The sequence below is a fragment of the Myxine glutinosa genome, chromosome 6 (genome assembly GCF_964187855.1).
Source record: "Myxine glutinosa chromosome 6, kmMyxGlut1.1, whole genome shotgun sequence".
NCBI classification, from domain to species: Eukaryota; Metazoa; Chordata; class Myxini; order Myxiniformes; family Myxinidae; genus Myxine; species Myxine glutinosa.
The window spans coordinates 119905098-119925440 of record NC_136266.1 but is presented as its reverse complement, the minus strand read 5'-3'; the positions used below and the strand labels follow the sequence as shown (position 1 = coordinate 119925440).

At 42.5% G+C, this 20343-nt stretch overlaps 1 protein-coding gene across 1 annotated transcript in view; it reads right to left on the bottom strand.

Moving 5' to 3' along the window:
• Positions 1-1767: 1767 nt before the first annotated feature.
• Positions 1768-20343, bottom strand: part of PSMC6 (proteasome 26S subunit, ATPase 6) — a 42161-nt gene continuing 23585 nt past the window's right edge. The window contains exons 6-14 of the mRNA XM_078780435.1: positions 10239-10353; positions 10031-10118; positions 9676-9737; positions 7656-7779; positions 6807-6868; positions 3932-4052; positions 3763-3843; positions 2367-2438; positions 1768-1994 (exon numbers count right to left, since the gene is read on the bottom strand). Of these exons, the coding sequence (XP_078636561.1) occupies positions 1876-1994; positions 2367-2438; positions 3763-3843; positions 3932-4052; positions 6807-6868; positions 7656-7779; positions 9676-9737; positions 10031-10118; positions 10239-10353 (844 nt within the window). The 3' untranslated portion in view covers positions 1768-1875. The remainder of the gene's footprint in view (positions 1995-2366; positions 2439-3762; positions 3844-3931; positions 4053-6806; positions 6869-7655; positions 7780-9675; positions 9738-10030; positions 10119-10238; positions 10354-20343) is intronic.

The following is a 20343-nucleotide window of genomic DNA, read 5'->3' as shown; positions in this document are numbered from 1 at the left end:
GAATAGTTCAAGACAAAATGCAAAAACTGTTCTGAAGTGGCCAGCAATGAGTCCAGATCTAAAACCCATTGAACACCCTCCAAATCTGGGAGAACTGGAGCAGTTTGCACAAGAAGAGTTGGCCAAACTGCCCGTAGAGAGGTGCAGGAAGCTCATTCATGGCTACAGGAAGCGCTTGGCTGCAGTTATTTTGTCCAAAGGCTGTGCTACCAAATATTAAGTCTGGGGTGTCAATAATTTTGTCAATGCCATTTCTTTTTATTTTCTGATTTAAAAGGATATATTAAGTTCTGAATCAAAAACTACGGTTCTGTAATATTAACAGTAAAATAAAGAATTGTGGAGACCAAATCCTTTTGTCAATTTCAACTTATTTTTAGAGAAGATTGTGAGTTATTTGAAAAAAGTGCAAGGGTGCCAATACTTTTGGCCATGACTGTATGTATATGTGTGTTTGTGTATGCATATGTGTGTATGTGTATGCATGTAATAAGGTTTGTTCACAGCATTAAAAATGAAGTTGGGGTTTAAGCGGGGCATTGGCCAAAAGGGCAGATCTGCTATCTATATTTTATTTGAACATTTCTCATAAAGAGGTACTTCTCACAATGTATTATCGAGTTTAATTATATTTCTCGTAACTTTGCAGTCACAACCCAGAGCCCATTCGGTGTTTTGCCCTCTTCATTACTTTCCTCCTGTGCATGCATTGAAATAAGGCACCCATTCCTACCTGTCAGATGACACAGAAGCTTGTTCACAAGGTTTCCCGAAAATGATCATAATGAACTGTATATGTACATGTGGTATTCAGAAATAATCTTCAATTTTTACTTCTTTGTTCATTGACATGTAGCCAGATACGTTTTGGGGATTTGTTGCCGGATATGTCGTACTGTGTAGAATATTTGTCAGAAACACATTTTGGGTACCATGCTCATTTTGGAAGAGCAAACAAATTCAAAAACCCTCTTCACCTGTTTACTACCCCAAAATAACATCCACCCATTCCTTGGTTGAAAGTCCATTGTCATTCCAAAATAGTGCAACTATTATGTCCAATGAATTCAGTTTTCCTATTTCAGTACAAAAAAAAACAAACAACCAGTATCCAAGGTAACGGAACACACACAACGTTGATGTTTGAAAGGATCCTGCTCTCACCTAATCCTGCTCTCACATTAATTAATCAATACTTCAGCACAGGCCCCAAAACCAATGTTACCTCTGAGATTGGTACAAAGTTTACCTTCAAATTATATTAAGGGGGTCAATGTTAAATTAATGACCACAGGATGACACTTTCACATTGCAGTTATTAAAAACATGGTGTCATTGCACCGTGTGCTTTATAATAAAACATGTTGATCTTCGGTCGGTCGGTGCTCCACCTGTTTTGCAGACGTTCTCCATTAATAAGCGACAACAGCGTAGGAATGCTGGATCCAACTCGATGGTAATTGTGGGGATACAAAATAAGATAAACACATCAAGCACAGAAAACTAATAATAAGTTTGCAGGTGGGAGTGATGGAGATGGCGGGATTTGCAAGGATGGAAAAGCTCACAAGCAAGGATGGACGACGACGACATGGCGATGGCTGCCACCATTGAAACACTGGAGAGAACACGATTGGACCAGTTGTTGTGTAGTTGTTTGTTGTGTGGATGAAAGGAAGGAAAAGAAAACTGGATTTTAATTGAAGAACCTAATTGTTATCCAGCAAAAGAAAATCAGTTGCAAACCATGTGTATCAAATACAGCTCTCGATGTCGACCTTTTTTTATTTTATTGTTCCAATGCATAAAAGTTGTAAATAATGTCATTATTCCCTTGCATGCAAACTCTTCACACTATACATGGTACGAGTCTCCCTACAACGGCTTGTAGTCCAGTTTTGATTCCAGTTTCTTCGACTCGGCAACCTTGCGCACAGCTTTCATGAAATCTTCCTGGACGACGTACTCTCGGTCGGCACGGATTGCGAACATGCCTGAGGATCGGAGGTCCACGAGGTAGGAGTAGTGGTTAATGACATGCAAAAATAAATCGTTCATAAGAGGTCCACGGTGTTGTTTTGGTAGGTACAATAAGCACACAAAACATTCAGACTGTGAAAGCTTCAAAAACAAAAAAAATACATGGAATTTTGATTCAAAATTGTAAAGCTTTTCCAACTTGATTGTTACAAATTTAAAGAATGTTTTGTTCTGTATTCATGAACTGATCCTCAGACCCATAACAAAATGTTCACCTTGTGTTCACTGAAGATGGGCATTTCAAAAGGTTGAGACCCATGGATAAAAAAAATAACTTTAGTGACAATAGACAAAGGTTTCTTGTGCCGAGAGGGAAACAAACCTACCAGCCTCTGTGCAGACGTTTCGGAGATCGGCTCCATTGAAACTGTCAGAAAGCTTCACAATGGCTTCGTGATCTGAAATTTGAAAAGAGTAACACAAAACACAAAGTTTCATCAGCAAGTGAGTGGACTCATCGATGATAACAGGCTAAGAGGCGAAAATTTTTATTTTTTTAAAAAATAAAGTTGGGTTCATTTTACCCTTTTGATTGGGTTTACTAACGGCAATTCAAGGTAAAATGAGAGGAGCCTCAAATAAATAAATCAGAAACTTGGCATCACATTTGGCTGCTCAGCAAAACGACAACTCGGGTAAAATGTCGCTTTGTAGATTTATGGTCGAACGGCTTCTAATGCCAAAGTAAAAAAGGGTGATTATAGGTGCACCTGTCATGTAAAAAAGGGCGATATAGTGCAACAGCTTTTTTCCACAATGACCAAAGGCTTATGAAGTCTGCCCAACAACAAACCAAATTGCACTTGGTGGCTGAGCAAGCAGAGCTAACCTATCAGTGAACCACCTTTAGAGGCCATTTTTCCCCGCAGACCCGCAGAACGCTAAGTCTTGAGAAACAAGGACATGGGTGGCATCTGCGAGCGGCAAATTTGATTGGTCGTGATGACGTAAAATGACGTAATAGTTTGTAAAAGTACTGCTAAATGGAAGGGTTTTTGAAAGTGGCAAGAAGACCATTTGTGTTCTGCTGATCAAGTATATAATTCAATTGAAGTAAAATAAAGATTTAAAAGGTCGTAGAAAACGAAACTTTTTTCGGAAGTTTACCGCCGTTTATGCAGCGTCTATTACACCACCTTATTTAACACGTTACATTAGTTATTCGTGCCTGTTGTTTGTGTCCTTTATGACGTCCTTAAAAACAGCACGTTTCCTGTTTGAAATGATTTTCAGTTTTGACTACCTGACAGGCAGACAGAGTAAAAATATTACCTTACTCTTACGTGCTCATGTGCGATCAGCACAATAATTTGCCAAATCCAGAGGCAACCATCTGCTAAACTACATGTTCGTTTTCCGTTTGTGTTCAAAATATAACATTCAATTGAAATCTAGTTGTTCCTTGATCATGAAGTGACGTTTGTAGACGGCCAGACTTCATCAGTTCTGTCTCTGTATGTCTGTCTGTCATCAGAGCAGCATGGCTATGGTTCATATTTGTTGTTTCGATGGCAGACCTCATACACATACACCAAAACATTAGATCACATTGCTAGTTAACTTCAATACAATCCACTAGCTAATGAAGAAACATTAATATTTAGCGTCCGCTTCAGAACAAAACTGTTACTGTTTAGCATAAATTAACTAAGTAACGTGATATAAAATAGAAAGGAAAGGAGGAAGGGGAATAATAATAATAAAATAAACCAAAATACTTGCCAACATCTCCATGCTTGGTTATTGGTGCTGCGTGGATTTTTAGAATATCCAGACGCCCCTGTTCATTGGGTAGCTCTATGTCTGCAAAACAGCATTTCAAGGTGAACCAAACAGCATCATAGCAGAAGACCAGAGCATGTGGCATTTGATTTGTCAGAACTTCACTTACGAATTTTGCGATCTAAGCGCCCAGGCCGAAGAAGTGCCGGGTCGAGCGTATCGGGTCGGTTTGTAGCCATGATTATCTTGACTTTCCCCAAGCTGTCAAAGCCATCCATCTGGTTCAGGAGCTGCAGCATAATATGTACCAAGCTAGAATTCTTCATACACATCACAGTAAGAAGTGGGAGAAGGGAGGTGGTGTGGGGGTCTCCTAGTAACACACATTTACTACTAAAGACCAAAAGTCATGCCCTTAAATACATATATGGGTCATGGCAGGCTTTATATGTTGCACTCCACCATGTTAACCTTCCAACCCCCCCTCCTACCAAATAAATGTTTACAAATACCACATGGACCACACTAATCTATTGATGCAAGATCAATCCAACACAATAGATTGTTCTATGGTTTTATACACACCATTAACATATTCGACTGTGATGAATTTAAGGAATTGGTTCAATTATTTTTTATATCACAACTGGAATTATCCTCAAGGTGTAATGACGAATAGATGAAGTAACTTTTTTGTTTTGTCCAAACCAAATTATTTTTCTCATCATAATAAAGGCTCAACTCGTCAACTGTGCACCTGCATCATGTCGGATCAGGCAGGGTTCGTTCAAGAACATTATAAATGACAGTAGAATAACAATACATCAATGAAGGTCAACATGAGAACCAGCAAAGAGCAAGCAGGTTACAAGAAGATAACTTTTGATAAAGAGGGATCCAAGTTCAGGTTCCCATTAAGATTTCCATTGAACAAACATTTAGTATCAGGCTTAGGCATTTTGTTCAGGACTACCATTCACACAAAATGTGCACTTGACATTGAACGATCACTTTGGCTCATTTAACTCGATCTGTATATGGATGTGGGATAGCCCAGTTTACTTCTCAGGGGCTCATTACTGCACTCCAAATGCGGTTTTATTATCAAAACCCATTTATGAGCTCAAGTGAATGTGCAAGTAAAATAGCCCCTTATTATTATTCAGTCTCATAAAAAGAAAATCTTTGGGGTGAACTTTGATAAAATAATTCAGAATTATTTTAAGTTTTGATTTGTTATTAGCTCTCCTAGACTTTACTCCAGTGAGCTTATGCGATCGAGCAGTGTCTGTAGTTGTCAGTCAGTCATCGAGTCTGCATCTACTTCACTCATTATCGCTTGAACCAAACACACGGTTTTGATGAAACTTGGATATAAGCTTCATATCTGATGCTTAATGAAGGTGTATCGACCAAATCAAAATCTGCGCTCATCAATGGTTTGAAATCAGGCCTGAAACGCTAAAACCTTCCTGCCTTAACCTATAGGGGGCATTCCATCAGCAGCAAAACCATGCCCTCACCCAAAAAACACGACTCGCTGTAATCGGCATCGAGAGGGCTACCATTCAGCCAATCACGTGACCAGATTCTGCTCATAAACAAAATTTTGATATTTTATGATGTCATGGATTGTTGTTCCTCATCCAGGTGAGCTTCAAGATTCATGGATCTATTTTTATTTTAAAGGAACACAATCGTGAATTTTTTTGAAAACATATTTTTAGAGGATGATATCCCTGTCCCATTAGCACAAAAATCGTTTTTTGGGGGAGCAGAATAAGCCGCATAATCATGTTTTAAAATCAGACTATTTTCATTTCCGTTATACAAATGAACTACTTCCGTCAATTTGCGTGACGTGACGTGAAAGTTGCACAACTCGTTGACGGACACGTACGTCTGCCTTTCTTCACAGGTTATTCCAGCATTCATGATGCTGATGTGCCAAGCTTTTATAACGGCATCACCTTTCTCATTTTGATTCCAAAACCTGCTTGTCGTTTCACTGACAGGTTTAATCAAGACACATTGCCGTTTCCCAAACCCATCCTCCCACCAACCGTTAGTTGGGGTAACTTTGGGTAAGTAATATACATAACTACTTGAGGACTAGCTCTGAGGTTGGCTCACGTGGGCCTGGCTTGGACGAGGCTTCAAATCAACATGCAAGTCTCGCCCGGTAAGTGTCGTCGAGTTTCAGCAATTTCTGAGGCTTGTTTCCCAGGTAGTGAGCCTGCTATTCAAATACGAAAGCTGATGGCTCAAAGTGGTCTTCGCAAACACGATGTTTTGAATGAACATAGGTTTTGATGTTCGATTTGGTTGTTCCTAGGTTTTCAACCACAAAGCACACGATCTTTGATGATCTTTTTGTGGGTCAGGGAAGCATATAAACAATTTATGAGTTATGCAGGCAAATTTCTCGACGATTGGGTTCAAAAGTTCCCGGTTCCCATGACCAATAAAAGCTTGGCACATCACCATCTTGAACTCTAGGATAACGTGATGAAACGCAGACATACATGCCCGTCAATGAGTTGTGCAACTTTCACATTACGCAAATCGACGGAAGTAGCCCATCTGCAAAATGGAAGTGAAAATAGACCGATTTTAAAACATGATAATCCAGCTTGTTCTCCCATAAATTTTAATTTTTGTGCAAATCCAATTAATTTTTGTGCTTTTGTGCTAATCTTTTTGTTCTAATCCTCTAAAACATATCTCTTCAAAAAAAATAATTAATCATTGTGTCCCTTTAACAATTTGGCTCAGAGAATCCATTTGAAGAGTCAACATGAGAATGGGTTAACTGCAATTGCACTGTGCTTCACGAAGGTAAATGTAATGGGTATTCATCTCTAGCTTCACTGTCAAAAAACACACACACACACACACACACACACACACACACACACACACACACACACACACACACACACACACACACACACACACACACACACACACACACACACACACACACACACACACACACACACACACACACACACACACACACACACACACACACACACACACACCTCCATCAATGTTCTCTGAATCTCTCGATCAGCCGAAGTGCCTTCTGAAAACCGCCTGCCACCTAGAGGAAGGAGATGCTTCACTCAGACATCATAGCCAGCAAACAGTTATCCACAATGTAATCCATAGGTCTGAAATGAAATGTGTCCTGGAAGCCAAAACTTTGTAACTCACAAACATATCGTGTTCCAAAAAGTTTTTAATCTTTCATTGGAAATCTCATCAATACAAAGAAAAGGACCATATCTGTCCCCTTGTCGTCTATATTATACATAAACGGATGATGTCTGTTCATTTATCCATCAGGTTTCCTCTCTGTTCTCTCTAAAGGTCATTGATTGAGGTACACTAACCACTGGGAAGCAAGGAGAAGGTGGTGTTTCAGACGAAGGGTTAACACCCAAAAAGTCAAGCTTATCCTTGCTTCCTCAACCTGTTTATTACATCCATTGGTCTACCTGTCCATCAACACAGATCAACAACCATCACGACAAGTTCTTATTTTGACATCAACGTGCAGATGAAGTTTGGAGCGTTAGTCATTCATCAGAGCAAATGACCATGGGCTAACTTTAGAAACATCAGCTGCACCTCGATTTCCATGGCGATCAACATATTCTGATCAACTTGTACTTATCAAAATCAGTCAGGAACTCCACAAGACCTTCACAAAATGAAAATGCGGATTATAAAGTACGTACAGCACAGTAAACTAAAAAATACTGTATATACAGTATGTAAAAAACCCTCAATAGCCCATCAATGGCAGCACACCTTAAGAAGCATGTAGGCCAAAGGTAATATTCGAGAGGTGGAAATTCAAGAGCATATGTGCCAAACAGTCCTACCGATCGCATCAATCTCATCCATGAATATGATGCAAGGTTGGTGGTCCCGCGCATAGTTGAACATTTCCCGGATCAGACGAGCACTTTCACCAATGTACTTGTCCACGATGGCGCTGGAGACGACCTGCGCAAAGTAGAAAAAGAAACAGATGCCAATGTGGAACGCCAGCCTGGAGCTGCAGCGTTAAAAAATTATGATGGATTAAAAACAAAATGTCGAGCACTTTGTCGACCCACTCTACCGTTTACTTGAGTGAAGTCAATTCACAATATTTGTTCTCGTAATCGTGTTCGTAAAAAGCACAGCGCTCTCGTAATCATGTGATGGGGCCATCACAAAATTAAAAGTTTTCGAGTTTGCTCGAATATCTGACAAGACGCATGGTTTGAATTTTAACCAAACACAAATTAGCATTCACTCATCCAATGTACTCAGCTTACATACACCACTCCATCTTGTGGCACGGGCATTGTAACCATAATACAGTATAAATATTAATGGTGCACAACCAATTTTGCCATTTTAAACCCGTACAGCCATAAAGTGCTGATGTAGAATTAGACTACAATAGAATAAATACCAAGGGTACCCCAAGTATGGTTTATGTCATGGTATCATATCTGGGGGAGGGGGTTCAGAATGTGGGTAGACACCAATTCTCATTATGTAAATGTGTATCGTATAGCGCCACCTGGTGGTATCTGGTGTTACAAATCAGCTATACCAGAAGAGAGCTGTTTGGCTGTGCATGTGTGTGTCGCCAGTTTTCTCAGATGGCTGAACAGATCTTCCTCAAACTTTCAGAGGTTCATCAGTGAGTGCCAGAGAGCGCTTTAGGCAAAAAATGAAATAAATAAAAATAGAAAATTTTGAATAAGAAAATTTGATTTAAAAAATGTCAATTTTGGGGGGATTAAAAACAAAAATAAAATAAAATACAACAACCACTCAATAGTGCTTGAGCTTTTGTAGCTATGTGACGGGTAATATTTAATTATCCCCGATTAGTGTGTGTGTGTGTGTGTGTGTGTGTGTGTGTGTGTGTGTGTGTGTGTGTGTGTGTGTAATATTATAATGTGGAAGGGAAGCATACACCAGAGACAGACCCGAGAAGGCACCACCAAGGCTTCAGAGGAGGGAAGACAAACCCGAAAATTAATTCTTGAGATTGGAGAGATGTTGCCCTCTGGCTCTCCCGAGAGTAGACACACACCTGCCGTGGGCTTTGTGAAATAATCTGAGGTTGCCTTTGGTTGGATTTTCCTTCCAGGAGAATGCAGGTTGTTTTAAAGCAACTGCTTCAACCACACGGCCCAGGGCGCCAAGAGCGGGAGGATGGGTAAAACAACCAAAGATGAGATGGGATGAATTTGTGCACAAGGGAGAACAGGTTTTTGTGGAAGAATCCCCAGGCCAAATCAACATTAGGTGCGGCGACATAGAGGACTAGCCCCGAAGTGTGATGGCCTCTTGTAGTCCCTGCCAGTTTGCCTGAGTGAACTTCCAGACTCGCCGGTGAAGAGGCTGTTCTCAGAGAATGGTCAGAGAGGAGTTGACCTTCACAAGCACATGATCAATTGAGCCAACTGCGGCAGAGGACGAGCAAGATACATTGATGGGAAAGCTGGTCATCACCAAATCCAGAAGGATAGACTCTCCGTTGGGAGAAATTCAGGTGGAAAATTTCACAGAACGAGTCAGTCCCATGGCTGGTGAGAGAGGCACCAGCACCCAGCCAATTAGCATGGTGACACTTAAAGTCACAACACATGAGGAAGACAGGATTGGGATGAGTGAACAAAAGCTGGGGTTGGGGATAAGGTTTTCAAATCTCCTCTCCCTATCCTACAAGCTTGTGACGTGAAATGAATGGTCCTTCAAACCAAAGTATCCAACATATTCCACATAAAACCCTTAATACTACCACTACTTCTGTTAATAGCAAAAACCTAATAATATCAACAGATAAACAAATCCATTCATTTTTTGGAGCACCAGAAAACAAATAGCAATAACTACCTTGAGGAAATTGCAGTCAAGCTGACTCGCCACTGCTCTGGCCAGCAAGGTCTTGCCTGTTCCTGAAATAGGCAAGTACACCACAATGAACAAAATAATGTAACCAAACAGCAGCACTACTTCAGATAACACCATCTACACAGTGTTGAGCTTCTGGCCACCTCCAAAACGGTGAAATTACGGCCTGTTTTGCTCGCTCTATTGCTCAAATACACATCTTCCAATGTAATTATGTGTTAAGTGAGGAACACTGAACATTATTGGGCTGCGACTGTTTTACCAGTTAAAATGTGATATTTCTAGCAGGGGAACTGCAGTACACGATAGGTTTAACAGGATAAACGGAAAAAGTTACCTGGTGGTCCATATAACAAGCACCCTTTTGGTGGAGTGATCCCCACACGTTGGAAAAGCTCGGGGTTTATCAAAGGTAGTTCAATAACCTGTGGAAGCACAACAAAAAACAAGTACAAGTTATAATAGGACAGCAGGCAGATATTTTTGCAACATTCACAGTTAATGGCATGGAAGTCAAGCCAGTCGAAAAACTGATGAGCAATCACCTCACGCAGCTCACGGATTTGCTCCGAAAGACCCCCAATCTCCGAGTAAGTCACGTTCCCAGGATCTTCATGAGACATGTTGTACACCAGTGGATCCACCTCTCGAGGTAAGTACCTGGAGAATTAAGCATATCAAAAGATTTTTTTTTTTTAAAGAATAATAATGGCAAAAACAAGATGTCATGCAGACCACGATACTTGCAAAATCCACCCCTTCCTCCTACCCCCAACAAAAAAGGTGTAGACCTTTTGGCCTTTGCTGACCTCAAAAATAATTGGTGGTTGAATTCAGTGATCTGGTATGCAAATCCTCTTAAAATTTCAAATCAATCGGATGAAAATTGAGGATTTTAGAAATTTGACAAAGTTGGTGACCTTTGGCCAATGTTTACCTATTGATCTTTTGACCCCCAAAACAAGAGGCTTCTTGCTTATTATGACCAACTCTACGATTTGGTGAAGTTTCATGAAGATCGGTTGAAAATTGCGACCAGTAGGTGATTGACGTACAAACAAACAGACAGACAGACAAACAAACAGAATAACGCACAAGACCAACCAATATACTTGAAAAATCTTCGATCTTCGCAAGTAACAAATAAACAGACAAAGAGACAGAATAACAAATGCAACCAACCAATATACATTGAAAATTCTTCGATTTTGCAAGTAATGAATAAATAAATTAATTAAAATTCATACAGAATGTCACTTTCACAGCAATTGATAGAAAAACGTCGTGGAGTAAATTTTATTATGGTAAGACTAATATGGACGCAAATAAAAATTGAGAAATCCATAAACCAGCAGAAGCCTAATGTGGTACATCTAATACGATAAGAATATTCTAATTCCGATGTATCATACTCTTTTACAAAACATCAGTGCTGCCAAAGCAGTTTCTTGGTAAAGGTCATGCTGGGCAGTTTGCCATTGCCATCCGAGTAGTGGTCAACGCAGGAAAAGGAAAACCACACTGTGTCCACCATGAACATAGTCTCAATGAAAGATTAATAGAGCGGTGCAAGATAGCCAACTCAGCCATATCCGCGTTCAAAACAATGAAGTACACAGTGAGGTGAAACGACGCCATTATAGTAAGCAATGTACAAGTATATGGCGATGTGGGTAGGCTGTATGTTAATGTTTATTCTGGGGTCTCAATGCATGTACAAATGACATTTGCAAAAAAAATAATTCATTCAATGATAAACTCATCATACTAAACGCAATTTGGTGTCTGTCTGATTATTTTTTGACTGTGATACATTCCGTTGTTACTTATCCAATCTCAACTAAACTTGACAGGATTCCGATTTACACAATGTTGGTTGTAGCGCATTCATTTGCCCCCTCCCCAAGGGAGTTTTCTACCCAGAGCGGGTTTTCCCCGCCATTGCCGTCAATGGGGTTGCGTGTTGAGGTGTATATCCATGTTAAGTGAGCTTTATTGTGCCGTTTTTCCAAGGCCGCTTATAATAACAAAACCAACGATAATAGCATAATATTAATGTTATTACAAAACAATATTAATAGCAACAAGCATTCTGAGTATTGCGCTGCAATACATGTCCCCCTACCGGCAGTCTGTTGTCCAGAAAACTGTTGGGGAAATTACCAAAGGGTTATTTACCCAAAGGTTCTGAATCGTTCCCAATCGCTAATTACCTCAGGACGGGCTCACCTGCGATTCGCACTCGGGACTTCGATTTCTACACCTTGCAGACAGGTCAGCAGAAGCACGAGAAAATACGTTGTTGATAAAGAACCTTTCAAGTCGCTAAATATCAGTAATTTATTATATTTTCCGGTTCACGATCAATGTATATAATATATACATAATATGTATATAATATATACATAATATTGTTACGGACCGCGGATAGGATGTTGATTTGCCGAGCGGATGGTGCCGCGGCCCTAACAGTTACCCCGACTAACCCGATTCCTGAACGTTGGCCAAAATCGCGCCACAGATATTCAATAGGGAAAAGACAAAGGCGACACGGATGTGAAGAAGAAGAAGAAAACAAGGGTTTGCAATACGAATACAATTTATTTGCTATTTACAGGACCAAAGAAACCAAGGAAGAAGGAAGGATAATAAAATAATTTACAGAAGAACTCAAGAGACACAGTGCAATGCTAGCTTACCTACAGTCTTAATTAACCCAGGACAGAACAAACAAAAGACAGACTCACGCAGGGAATGATGACAGGAATGGCAGGAGGTGGATGGCTGGAGGGAGCGGAAGGTTCAGCTGGAACCGCAGCACGGTCGGGTCGGGGATGAGCAGCCGCCGCCCTTTCTCGATCGGCGCGTTTAGCAGCCGCCGTTCCTTCGCGGCCCCGCTCGAAACTGCCGTCAAAGCCCCGAAGCTGCTGTGGCTGAAGCTGCTGTGGCTGAAGCTGCTGTGGCCGAAGCTGCTGCGTGCCGCTGCTCTTTCAGGGATCCTCTCTGGCGCAACTCCTTCTTGGAACCTTTGGCGCAACTCTTTTAATTCACTTCTCCCTCTCTTGCTTAGTTAGTCCAACAACAACCTCTCGGCTTTCGCGCGCGCGCTTTATAGCGCCTCAGGCGATCAAGCCGCTGGTGTCCAGGACACGCCCATCGGTCAGCTCGCCTCGGCCCTGATTGGTCGGCACGGCCCTCTGGCTCCGCCCTTGATGACGATGGGCGGGCACGCCCTTCTTCCCCGAGCTGACCACGCCGTAATGGCGGCAAATGCAGTTGGCAGTAGACTAAAGGGGGGTTGGAAGGGAATCTACCTTATTTCACTTGGTGCAATGGAGTATTTCAATGAATGGAAGACACAGCCTTACACTAATACACATAATAAGGATATAACTGTCAACAAGGGGGGAAATCTATGATTGGCTAACGTGTGGTGTTTATGAACTAATTACGGGACGCACTTTGACCTTTATACATAACTGGAGCAAGGAGGGCGATATTTTACAACAATTTACACAACAACAACAAAAAAAACAAACCATTCTCATATCCACAACAATATAATATATACATAATACATAATATATATATGTTGCTCGGCTTAGCTCCGCCCCTCCGGAAAGCGCGCGCTGTTGACGTTCGCGAGACGAGGCTGAGGGCACGTGGTGCGGCTTGAGGAGAACTCTGGAATAAACAAGAGATATCCATTTTAAAAAATATTTTCGTTTAATTAACGATATCTGCCAAACCACGTGCCCTCTCGCAAATTCCAAAAGGACATTTTAGTAGATTGACATGCTGAACAGATCTGTGAAGTTTCCCCTCTATTGGACCAAAAATGACGGAGGAGCTCGGTTTTAAAGGTTCATGCTTAAAAACGTCATAACTCTGAAACCATGTGATGCATGATGTCATGCTCGCTGAATGTTTTGTTCGTCATGGGTATGCGATTCTGCCTGCAAAGTTTGGCTTCGATCTGTTCAGCCGTTGCAGAGAAAAAGGGGTTTTCGTGTTTTCACGAAAAACAATATGGCGGCCGAACCACGTGACCTGTGACGTCATAATTACCATTAAAATATTCTACAGACCAAGCCCCTCCTGCGGTGAAAATTTGATCTCAATCGGTCCAATTATTGCAGAGAAAATCTTTTTTAAAGGATATTAAAACTTAAAATGGCACCGAGTTAAGGATCATTAGAATTACCAAAGTTCAAAGTGCCATAACTTTGTTAAAAATGATCGAAACGTCGTGAAGTTCGAACTTGATCTGTAACTTAACATGAGGAAACCATGTGCCAAGTTTGAAATCATTAGCTTTAAGCGTTTAGAAAAAAAGTCCGGAAAACTGTTGTTTGCGTGACGGACTGACGGACGGCATGCAAGCCTATAGTCCCCTCCGGTGTACACCGGTAGGGGACTAATAATATCCCACCTCCTCAAGGGGTTTTTCATCCTTGAACAAACGTCGAGTCAACGTAGATAAATAGCTTATGGCGTTTTCGTGGGAGCAATGACCTCTACCAGAAGTAAAAGTATTATAAACCACAAACACGTATGATTACCATTTTAAATAGTCACCAACGCTGTTTATAACACTAAATGAAGATTAAAAAAAAAAATTTTTTTGCAGACAAGATCGAGGCTTGCGTAAGAGCTCGTGTAAAAAAGACAAACCAACACATAAAACATATGATAAAGGGAGCGGGAGACAAGATGGGGAGAGAGAGGGGAAGCACACAAGTACAACATTTGAGAGCAGGGACATCGGGAGATCTGGGGGATGGAGAGGGCTTGGGGGGAGGAGGCATGGCAAAGGGGGGGGGAAGAGGTATAAAACACATGGACAAAGATAACTTTGTTATACCAAACACATGGTATAAAACAAAGATAACTTCCAGGAAAAAAGTCAGTATTTCAAAAAAGTGGATCTGAGGTGAATTAACGGGGGTAGAAAAGATCAAGGTTTTGGATGGGGGAAGATAAGAGATGGTGGTGAACAGTTGTTTTAAAGACCTGGAGGGAGGAGTGGGATTGAAGAGAGTGAGGGTGTTTGTTCCAGAGGCGGGAGAAAAGAGGAATGAAAGAGTGAAGGTGACGAGAGAGTCTTTATTTTGGCAGTTTCAGCATAAGAGGACTGCAGGCAGATCTTGTGCAACCTGCAGGAATATTTGGAGGACAGAGCACAGACAGAGCAGGGGGAGCAAGGCCGGAGAGGAGTCGGTAGAATACAGAAAGACCACCAACCTGTCTGCGGTGAGTGAGTGAAAGGCCCTCGGAGTTGGCTTCATCGCGGGAGATTCCAGTGATTCTGAAAGCTTTGGTTTCACCAGCGTGAAGCCGAGCTAGGTGTGAGGCAGGAGCACCGGCACAGAGGGGAGAACAGTATTCCATTGAGCTGCGGATGAAAGCCTTGCATGTAGTGAGGAGCTCAGGTGTGCCAAGGAAGGACTTCGCACAACAGAGGATGCCCAGTCGGCAACTGGCTTTGGAGGCCAGCTTGGAAATGTGGTTTTCCCAGGAAAGATCATGGCAGATAGTGAGACCCAAAAGCTTGAGTGACAGAACTTCTTGAAGAGGATTGTTGAGAAGGTAGATGGGAGGGTTGTCCAGTCGACTACGACCAGAGAGGAAGTCCGCAAGCCATGCGTGGAGATTTCCATTGATACCATAGGAGAGTTTGGTGAGCAGAGCGGGGTGCCAGACCGTATCGAAGGCACTTGATACGTCAAGGGAGAGAGCTCTGATTTCCTGTTTGGCATTAAGGACCTCCATCCATTGTTGAGACAACAGAAGCAGCATGTCCAGAGTAGTGACCTGGTCTGAAACCAAATTGATGATCTGAGATGAAGCCATTGGAGAAGAGGAAGGATTTGATGCCAGAAGCGATGATCGATTCCATGACCTTGCTGATTATTGCGAGCAGGCTGATTGGTGTGTAGTTGCAAGGATATGTTTTTGCACATTTTTTGTGTAAAGCGGTAATGTTGGCTGATTTCCAAGCAGATGGCAGATGACCTTGAGCAAAAGAGAAGGTGAAGAGAACAGAGAGAGGGTGCGACAGAGCGGCAGAGCAGGATTTTAGGACCCATGGGCTGATGCCGTCTGGTCCAGTTGCAGAATTAGAGTCAAGGTTGACAAAAACTTATCCACCTTGTCAGGAGAGGACGCATAGTCCAGGAGCAGCTGGGTTAGACTGGGAAAGGTGGGTACAGAGAGAGATGGGTTCGTGCCACAAGATTTTGAGTCAAGCACAGAGTTAAGCCATTCGGCTTTTTCACGTGCGGTGTCAGCTGTGTAGCTGTTTGAGGTAAGGGAGGGGATGGAGGGGGAACAAACAACAGAAACAGATTTGACCAGATGCCACCAGGATTTGGAGGAGGGAGACAGGTTTGAGAGTTCAGTCTTGAGAGTGGAGAGATATTATTTCCTGGCTCTCCTGAGGGTAGACACACATTTGTTCCGGGCTTTGTGAAAGGAAACGAGATTGCCTTCCATTGGATTTGCCTTCCAGGAATGGAAGGCAAGTTGTTTTTGGGCAACTGCCTCACCACAAGCTTCAGTGTACCTGTACCATGGACAGGAGGAAGCATATGACAACTGAAGACGAGATGGGATAAATCTCTGCATGAGAGAAATCTGTGCATGAGAGAGAGCAGTTTTACTTTGGAAGAATTCCCAGGAAGAATTGATGTCAGAGGCTGTGGAGATAGGAGACCAGTCCAGATGATTGATGGCTGCTTGAAGACCGTGCCAGTCAGCCTTAGTGAAATGCCAGACTCGTCGGCACTGAGCAGGCTCTATGAGAATGGCCAGAGAGATGTCCACTTTAACAAGGAAATAATCAGAAGAACCGGTTGGAGCAGAAGAAGAGCAGCAGACATTTGCAGGGAAGATCGTCATAACTAAGTCTAGAAGAGAAGATGCTCCGTTGACTGAGATGCGGGTCGGGAAATTTACAGATTGTGTCAGTCCCAGTGAGTCGCAGAAGTCCTTTGCTGAGGTGCCATGGTCGGTGTGAGAGGAACCCACTCCCAGCCAGCTGGCATGATGACAGTTGAAGTCGCCACATATGAGGAAGAGAGAGTTGGGATGAGTGGATAGAAGTTGGTCCACGTTGTCAGACAGCGAAATGTAAATGGAGTCGTCACTGTTTGGAGGACGGTACAGATTTGGAGGAATCCCGACATCCGAAAGGTAAGTTTTACTTACAGAACTGAGCAAAGATCTAAGGTACTCTATATACCCCACAAGCGTTGGGTTAATAACATGACCCTTCCTGCCGCTAACATGGCGTTTTTCATGGCGAACTTTTGAAACTCGCTCCTGTTGTTTAGCACAAAACTGAAAGGGAGGAAGCCCGGGTTGTGCTCATTTGCCAAGAAGCTAGCAAGCGCTTGACAATCCAACCGTTCCTTCACGGTTTTGAATGGAGTGCTTGCTCGAATGCTTCAACCAAATGGCGATCTCTCCACAAGAAACTTAGTAAATGAACAAACACACAATGTTCTTGAGACCCCACCATAGATCGACTGTACTCTATATACCCCAAAGAGGAATGACCCTTCCTGCCGCTCCCATAGTGAGAGGGTGTACTCGTAAAGAAAATGATAATGATTATTTCAGAACTCATCTCCCTTTATTTCAGAACTCAATTTGTGTCACTTTCTGAACTTCCCTGCACATCCTCTTCACAGTGACATCACAAAGTTGCCCGTTTTTGAACTTCAGTGCATGCTGTACTCAAACATTCACTCACAAACTATTATTATTGACTTAACTCCATTATAGCACACCTGTAACTCCTTGTGAACATCCAGATTATGCACGGCTTGATTCAGCAGAAGGAAGGTGTTGTCTGTTGTCATCTTGGCGCCATCAAATTCAGTACGAAACACCACCTCACAGCATGAACAGAAGGCAAGGAACTTCTCTGATGGAACTGTTAGATATCCAATGTCTGGCTTTGATGTGCCTTGTTGCGGATGAAGAGAAATGCAGGATCATCTAAGGACTCCCTGTAATTCTGGCACGGTGAGCAATTATACGACACAGATACCCAGGGACGTATGCGGGCATGTTCTGCTGAGGAAGGTTGAGCTGAACATCGGTAAACACAACATTCCTCCTCATGTGTTGGATAGGCGTGACGTGATGATGGATTTGTTCCATTCTTGCTTGTTAGAGACTGCATTGCGAGCACGAATCTGTCAGAATCTGGTGAGCTGGCTTGATTAGCTGGCTCCACTCTCCACGAGCTGGCTTGATTAGATTTGCCACAATCACCATTCTGAGTTGCATCAAAATTGCTTTGATGATGGTTTATCCATAAAATCTCCTCGATACCAGTAATTATTTCAAGGTGTTGCTACAGCTGGAACGACATGGCAAGACGCCATTCCTTGAAGAAAAGGACATTCTTAGGTCCAATTCATTCCAAGTTTGTGAGAATGCGATGGCACATGTCGAAGACAGAGAAATGTTTAGAATTATGTGACAAGGAACATCTTTCTGGTGTCTCCAAAAAGCCCTGATGTTAAATGTGTCAAACAAACTATAAACTGTTTCTAGAAACTGTCTCTGCCGTGTGAACAACTTCTGCTGGAAGCTTTCCCAAGGCTGCGTGGGTATAGAGGCCTGCTGCAACAACAACAACAAAAAAAACCACCTTTAGAGGCCATTTTTCCCCGCAAGCGGGGGTTGGCCTTTTTCAGGCACCGTGGTTGTTGTTGTTTTTTGGTCCCCTTTTTGAAGCAATGTTTTACGGCCGGATGCCCTTCCTGCCACCAACCCTTTTTGTCGCCTTTTACGACAAACAGGGAATTACCAGTGAACTGGTACTCAATTAGCCGACCTCGGAAGGATGACAGGCTGTCAACCCCCCTGGCGTTAATTCAGTGATCGACTGGGATTCGAACCCAGGATCCTAAGCTGGCACCCTAGCCGCTAAGCCAACGCCAGGCTGTTGCCTGCTGCAACAGAGCGACTCAAAACTTGTGCCGCTTTATTCATCTTCATCTTTTAAAAACTGTCTGCTCAAAGTTTGCCTTCGTGAGTTTGTGGCCCTTCCTGGTGGGCAGTTGAGAAACAAAAAAACATAAAACTGGCGGATGTTTGACCATTCAATGCATTTTCATCCATCCTCACTATCTACTTCAAAAACATTTCCAAATTCATGCTCGCTTACTAAAATGGAGGATGAGCGATCGCATTGTGCAATGCAATCCTCGCGGCTGAGTAGGCCATTTCACGCCATGCTCTATTATCTTTTGTCTCAATTGAATTTATCCCATAATTCCCTCCACTGACCATGTATGACAAGTACACGGAAATGATGGGAAAAAAGAAGAATATTATAGTAAAACCATATCAAAATGACTAATACCGCATGTACAATTTTTTCGAATAGTGTGCTTCATTTCATCTGAAGTAACAAAAATCATTTTGAAAAATAAATAAAAAATAAAAATAAATAAAGAAAAATAAATAAATCAGCAAAATGCTCACGGCTGATATACGTCTTCAGAAGTGCACCTGAATATGCGATTCAAACGAAGCCAAACATTTATTTAATAAAAACATCAACCAATTTGACAGTGTAAATGTGCCAAATGGCAGAAGTCTGGCAAGTCAGATAACAGAGGTGTGCAAATCATCTGTTCTTGGTAATAGCACAGTCAATGAAATCGGTTGGTTCGGCAATCGAGGCTCATGGTAAAGCAAGGTGGTGGAGGGTATGAACTGCTGTGTATCAGTAGGGCAGCAGCTTAACTCTTGTATACAGTGGGGAAGAGAATGAATAAACAGGAAAAGCGCAGAGGGAGAGAATGACGAAAGGAAACATTGCAATCTGCAAGCAAGATGGTTGGGCCTAATCGGAGTAAAGGTGAGCGTTGTAAGAATCAGAGTTACAACATTGGCTCAGATCATGAGTTTAATATCAATCGATCCCGAACAATACCTGTAAAGAGAACCAGCGAACATCATATCAATATTCAGCATACATCTGAACTAGTAATGAGTTTACAGATGAGCACAAGCAAGCCGTAACAAAGTGGTAGTACGTACCATCTATTTATGCACCAGCATAGCATACAGTAAATGTCTCAGGTATGATCATAGCGCTGAATGACCGAGTTCTTATAACAGCCGCGTAGCGGGCAAAAGACGCACGACACCTGGGTTCAGACGTTAGACAGTATTTCATGACATTCTCCCCGGCATTAAATCTACACTACGCCTAGGGGTGAAAGCAAGCGGCATAGCAGTAGAGAAAACGTCAGTTAGCAAAAGGGTACATAGAGCAGCAATGCATGTCAGTCCCAGCCGTAGCGATCGGGGCGGCAAATTTCTCTTCCGGCGCATGTGCGGTAAGCGTCGGGAGCTTCAACCGCGAGACCAAATTCCCCCACATCTGAATAACCGCCTATCTCGGGAGATGGCGGCGCGGCTCAGGGCCGACTGGATCGGGCGGGAGCGGAGTTGACGGTGAATGCCCCATCAACGGGTCCCCCTGACTGAGTTCCGGCTGAACGGTATCCCCGCACGGAGCAAGATGACACCCCGAGACTGTAGACTCGCATCCATATGGCAGCAGTACTCGAGCCTGCTCGGGATTGGCTTGGAGAATGTGAACCTTGTCGACAAGCGGGT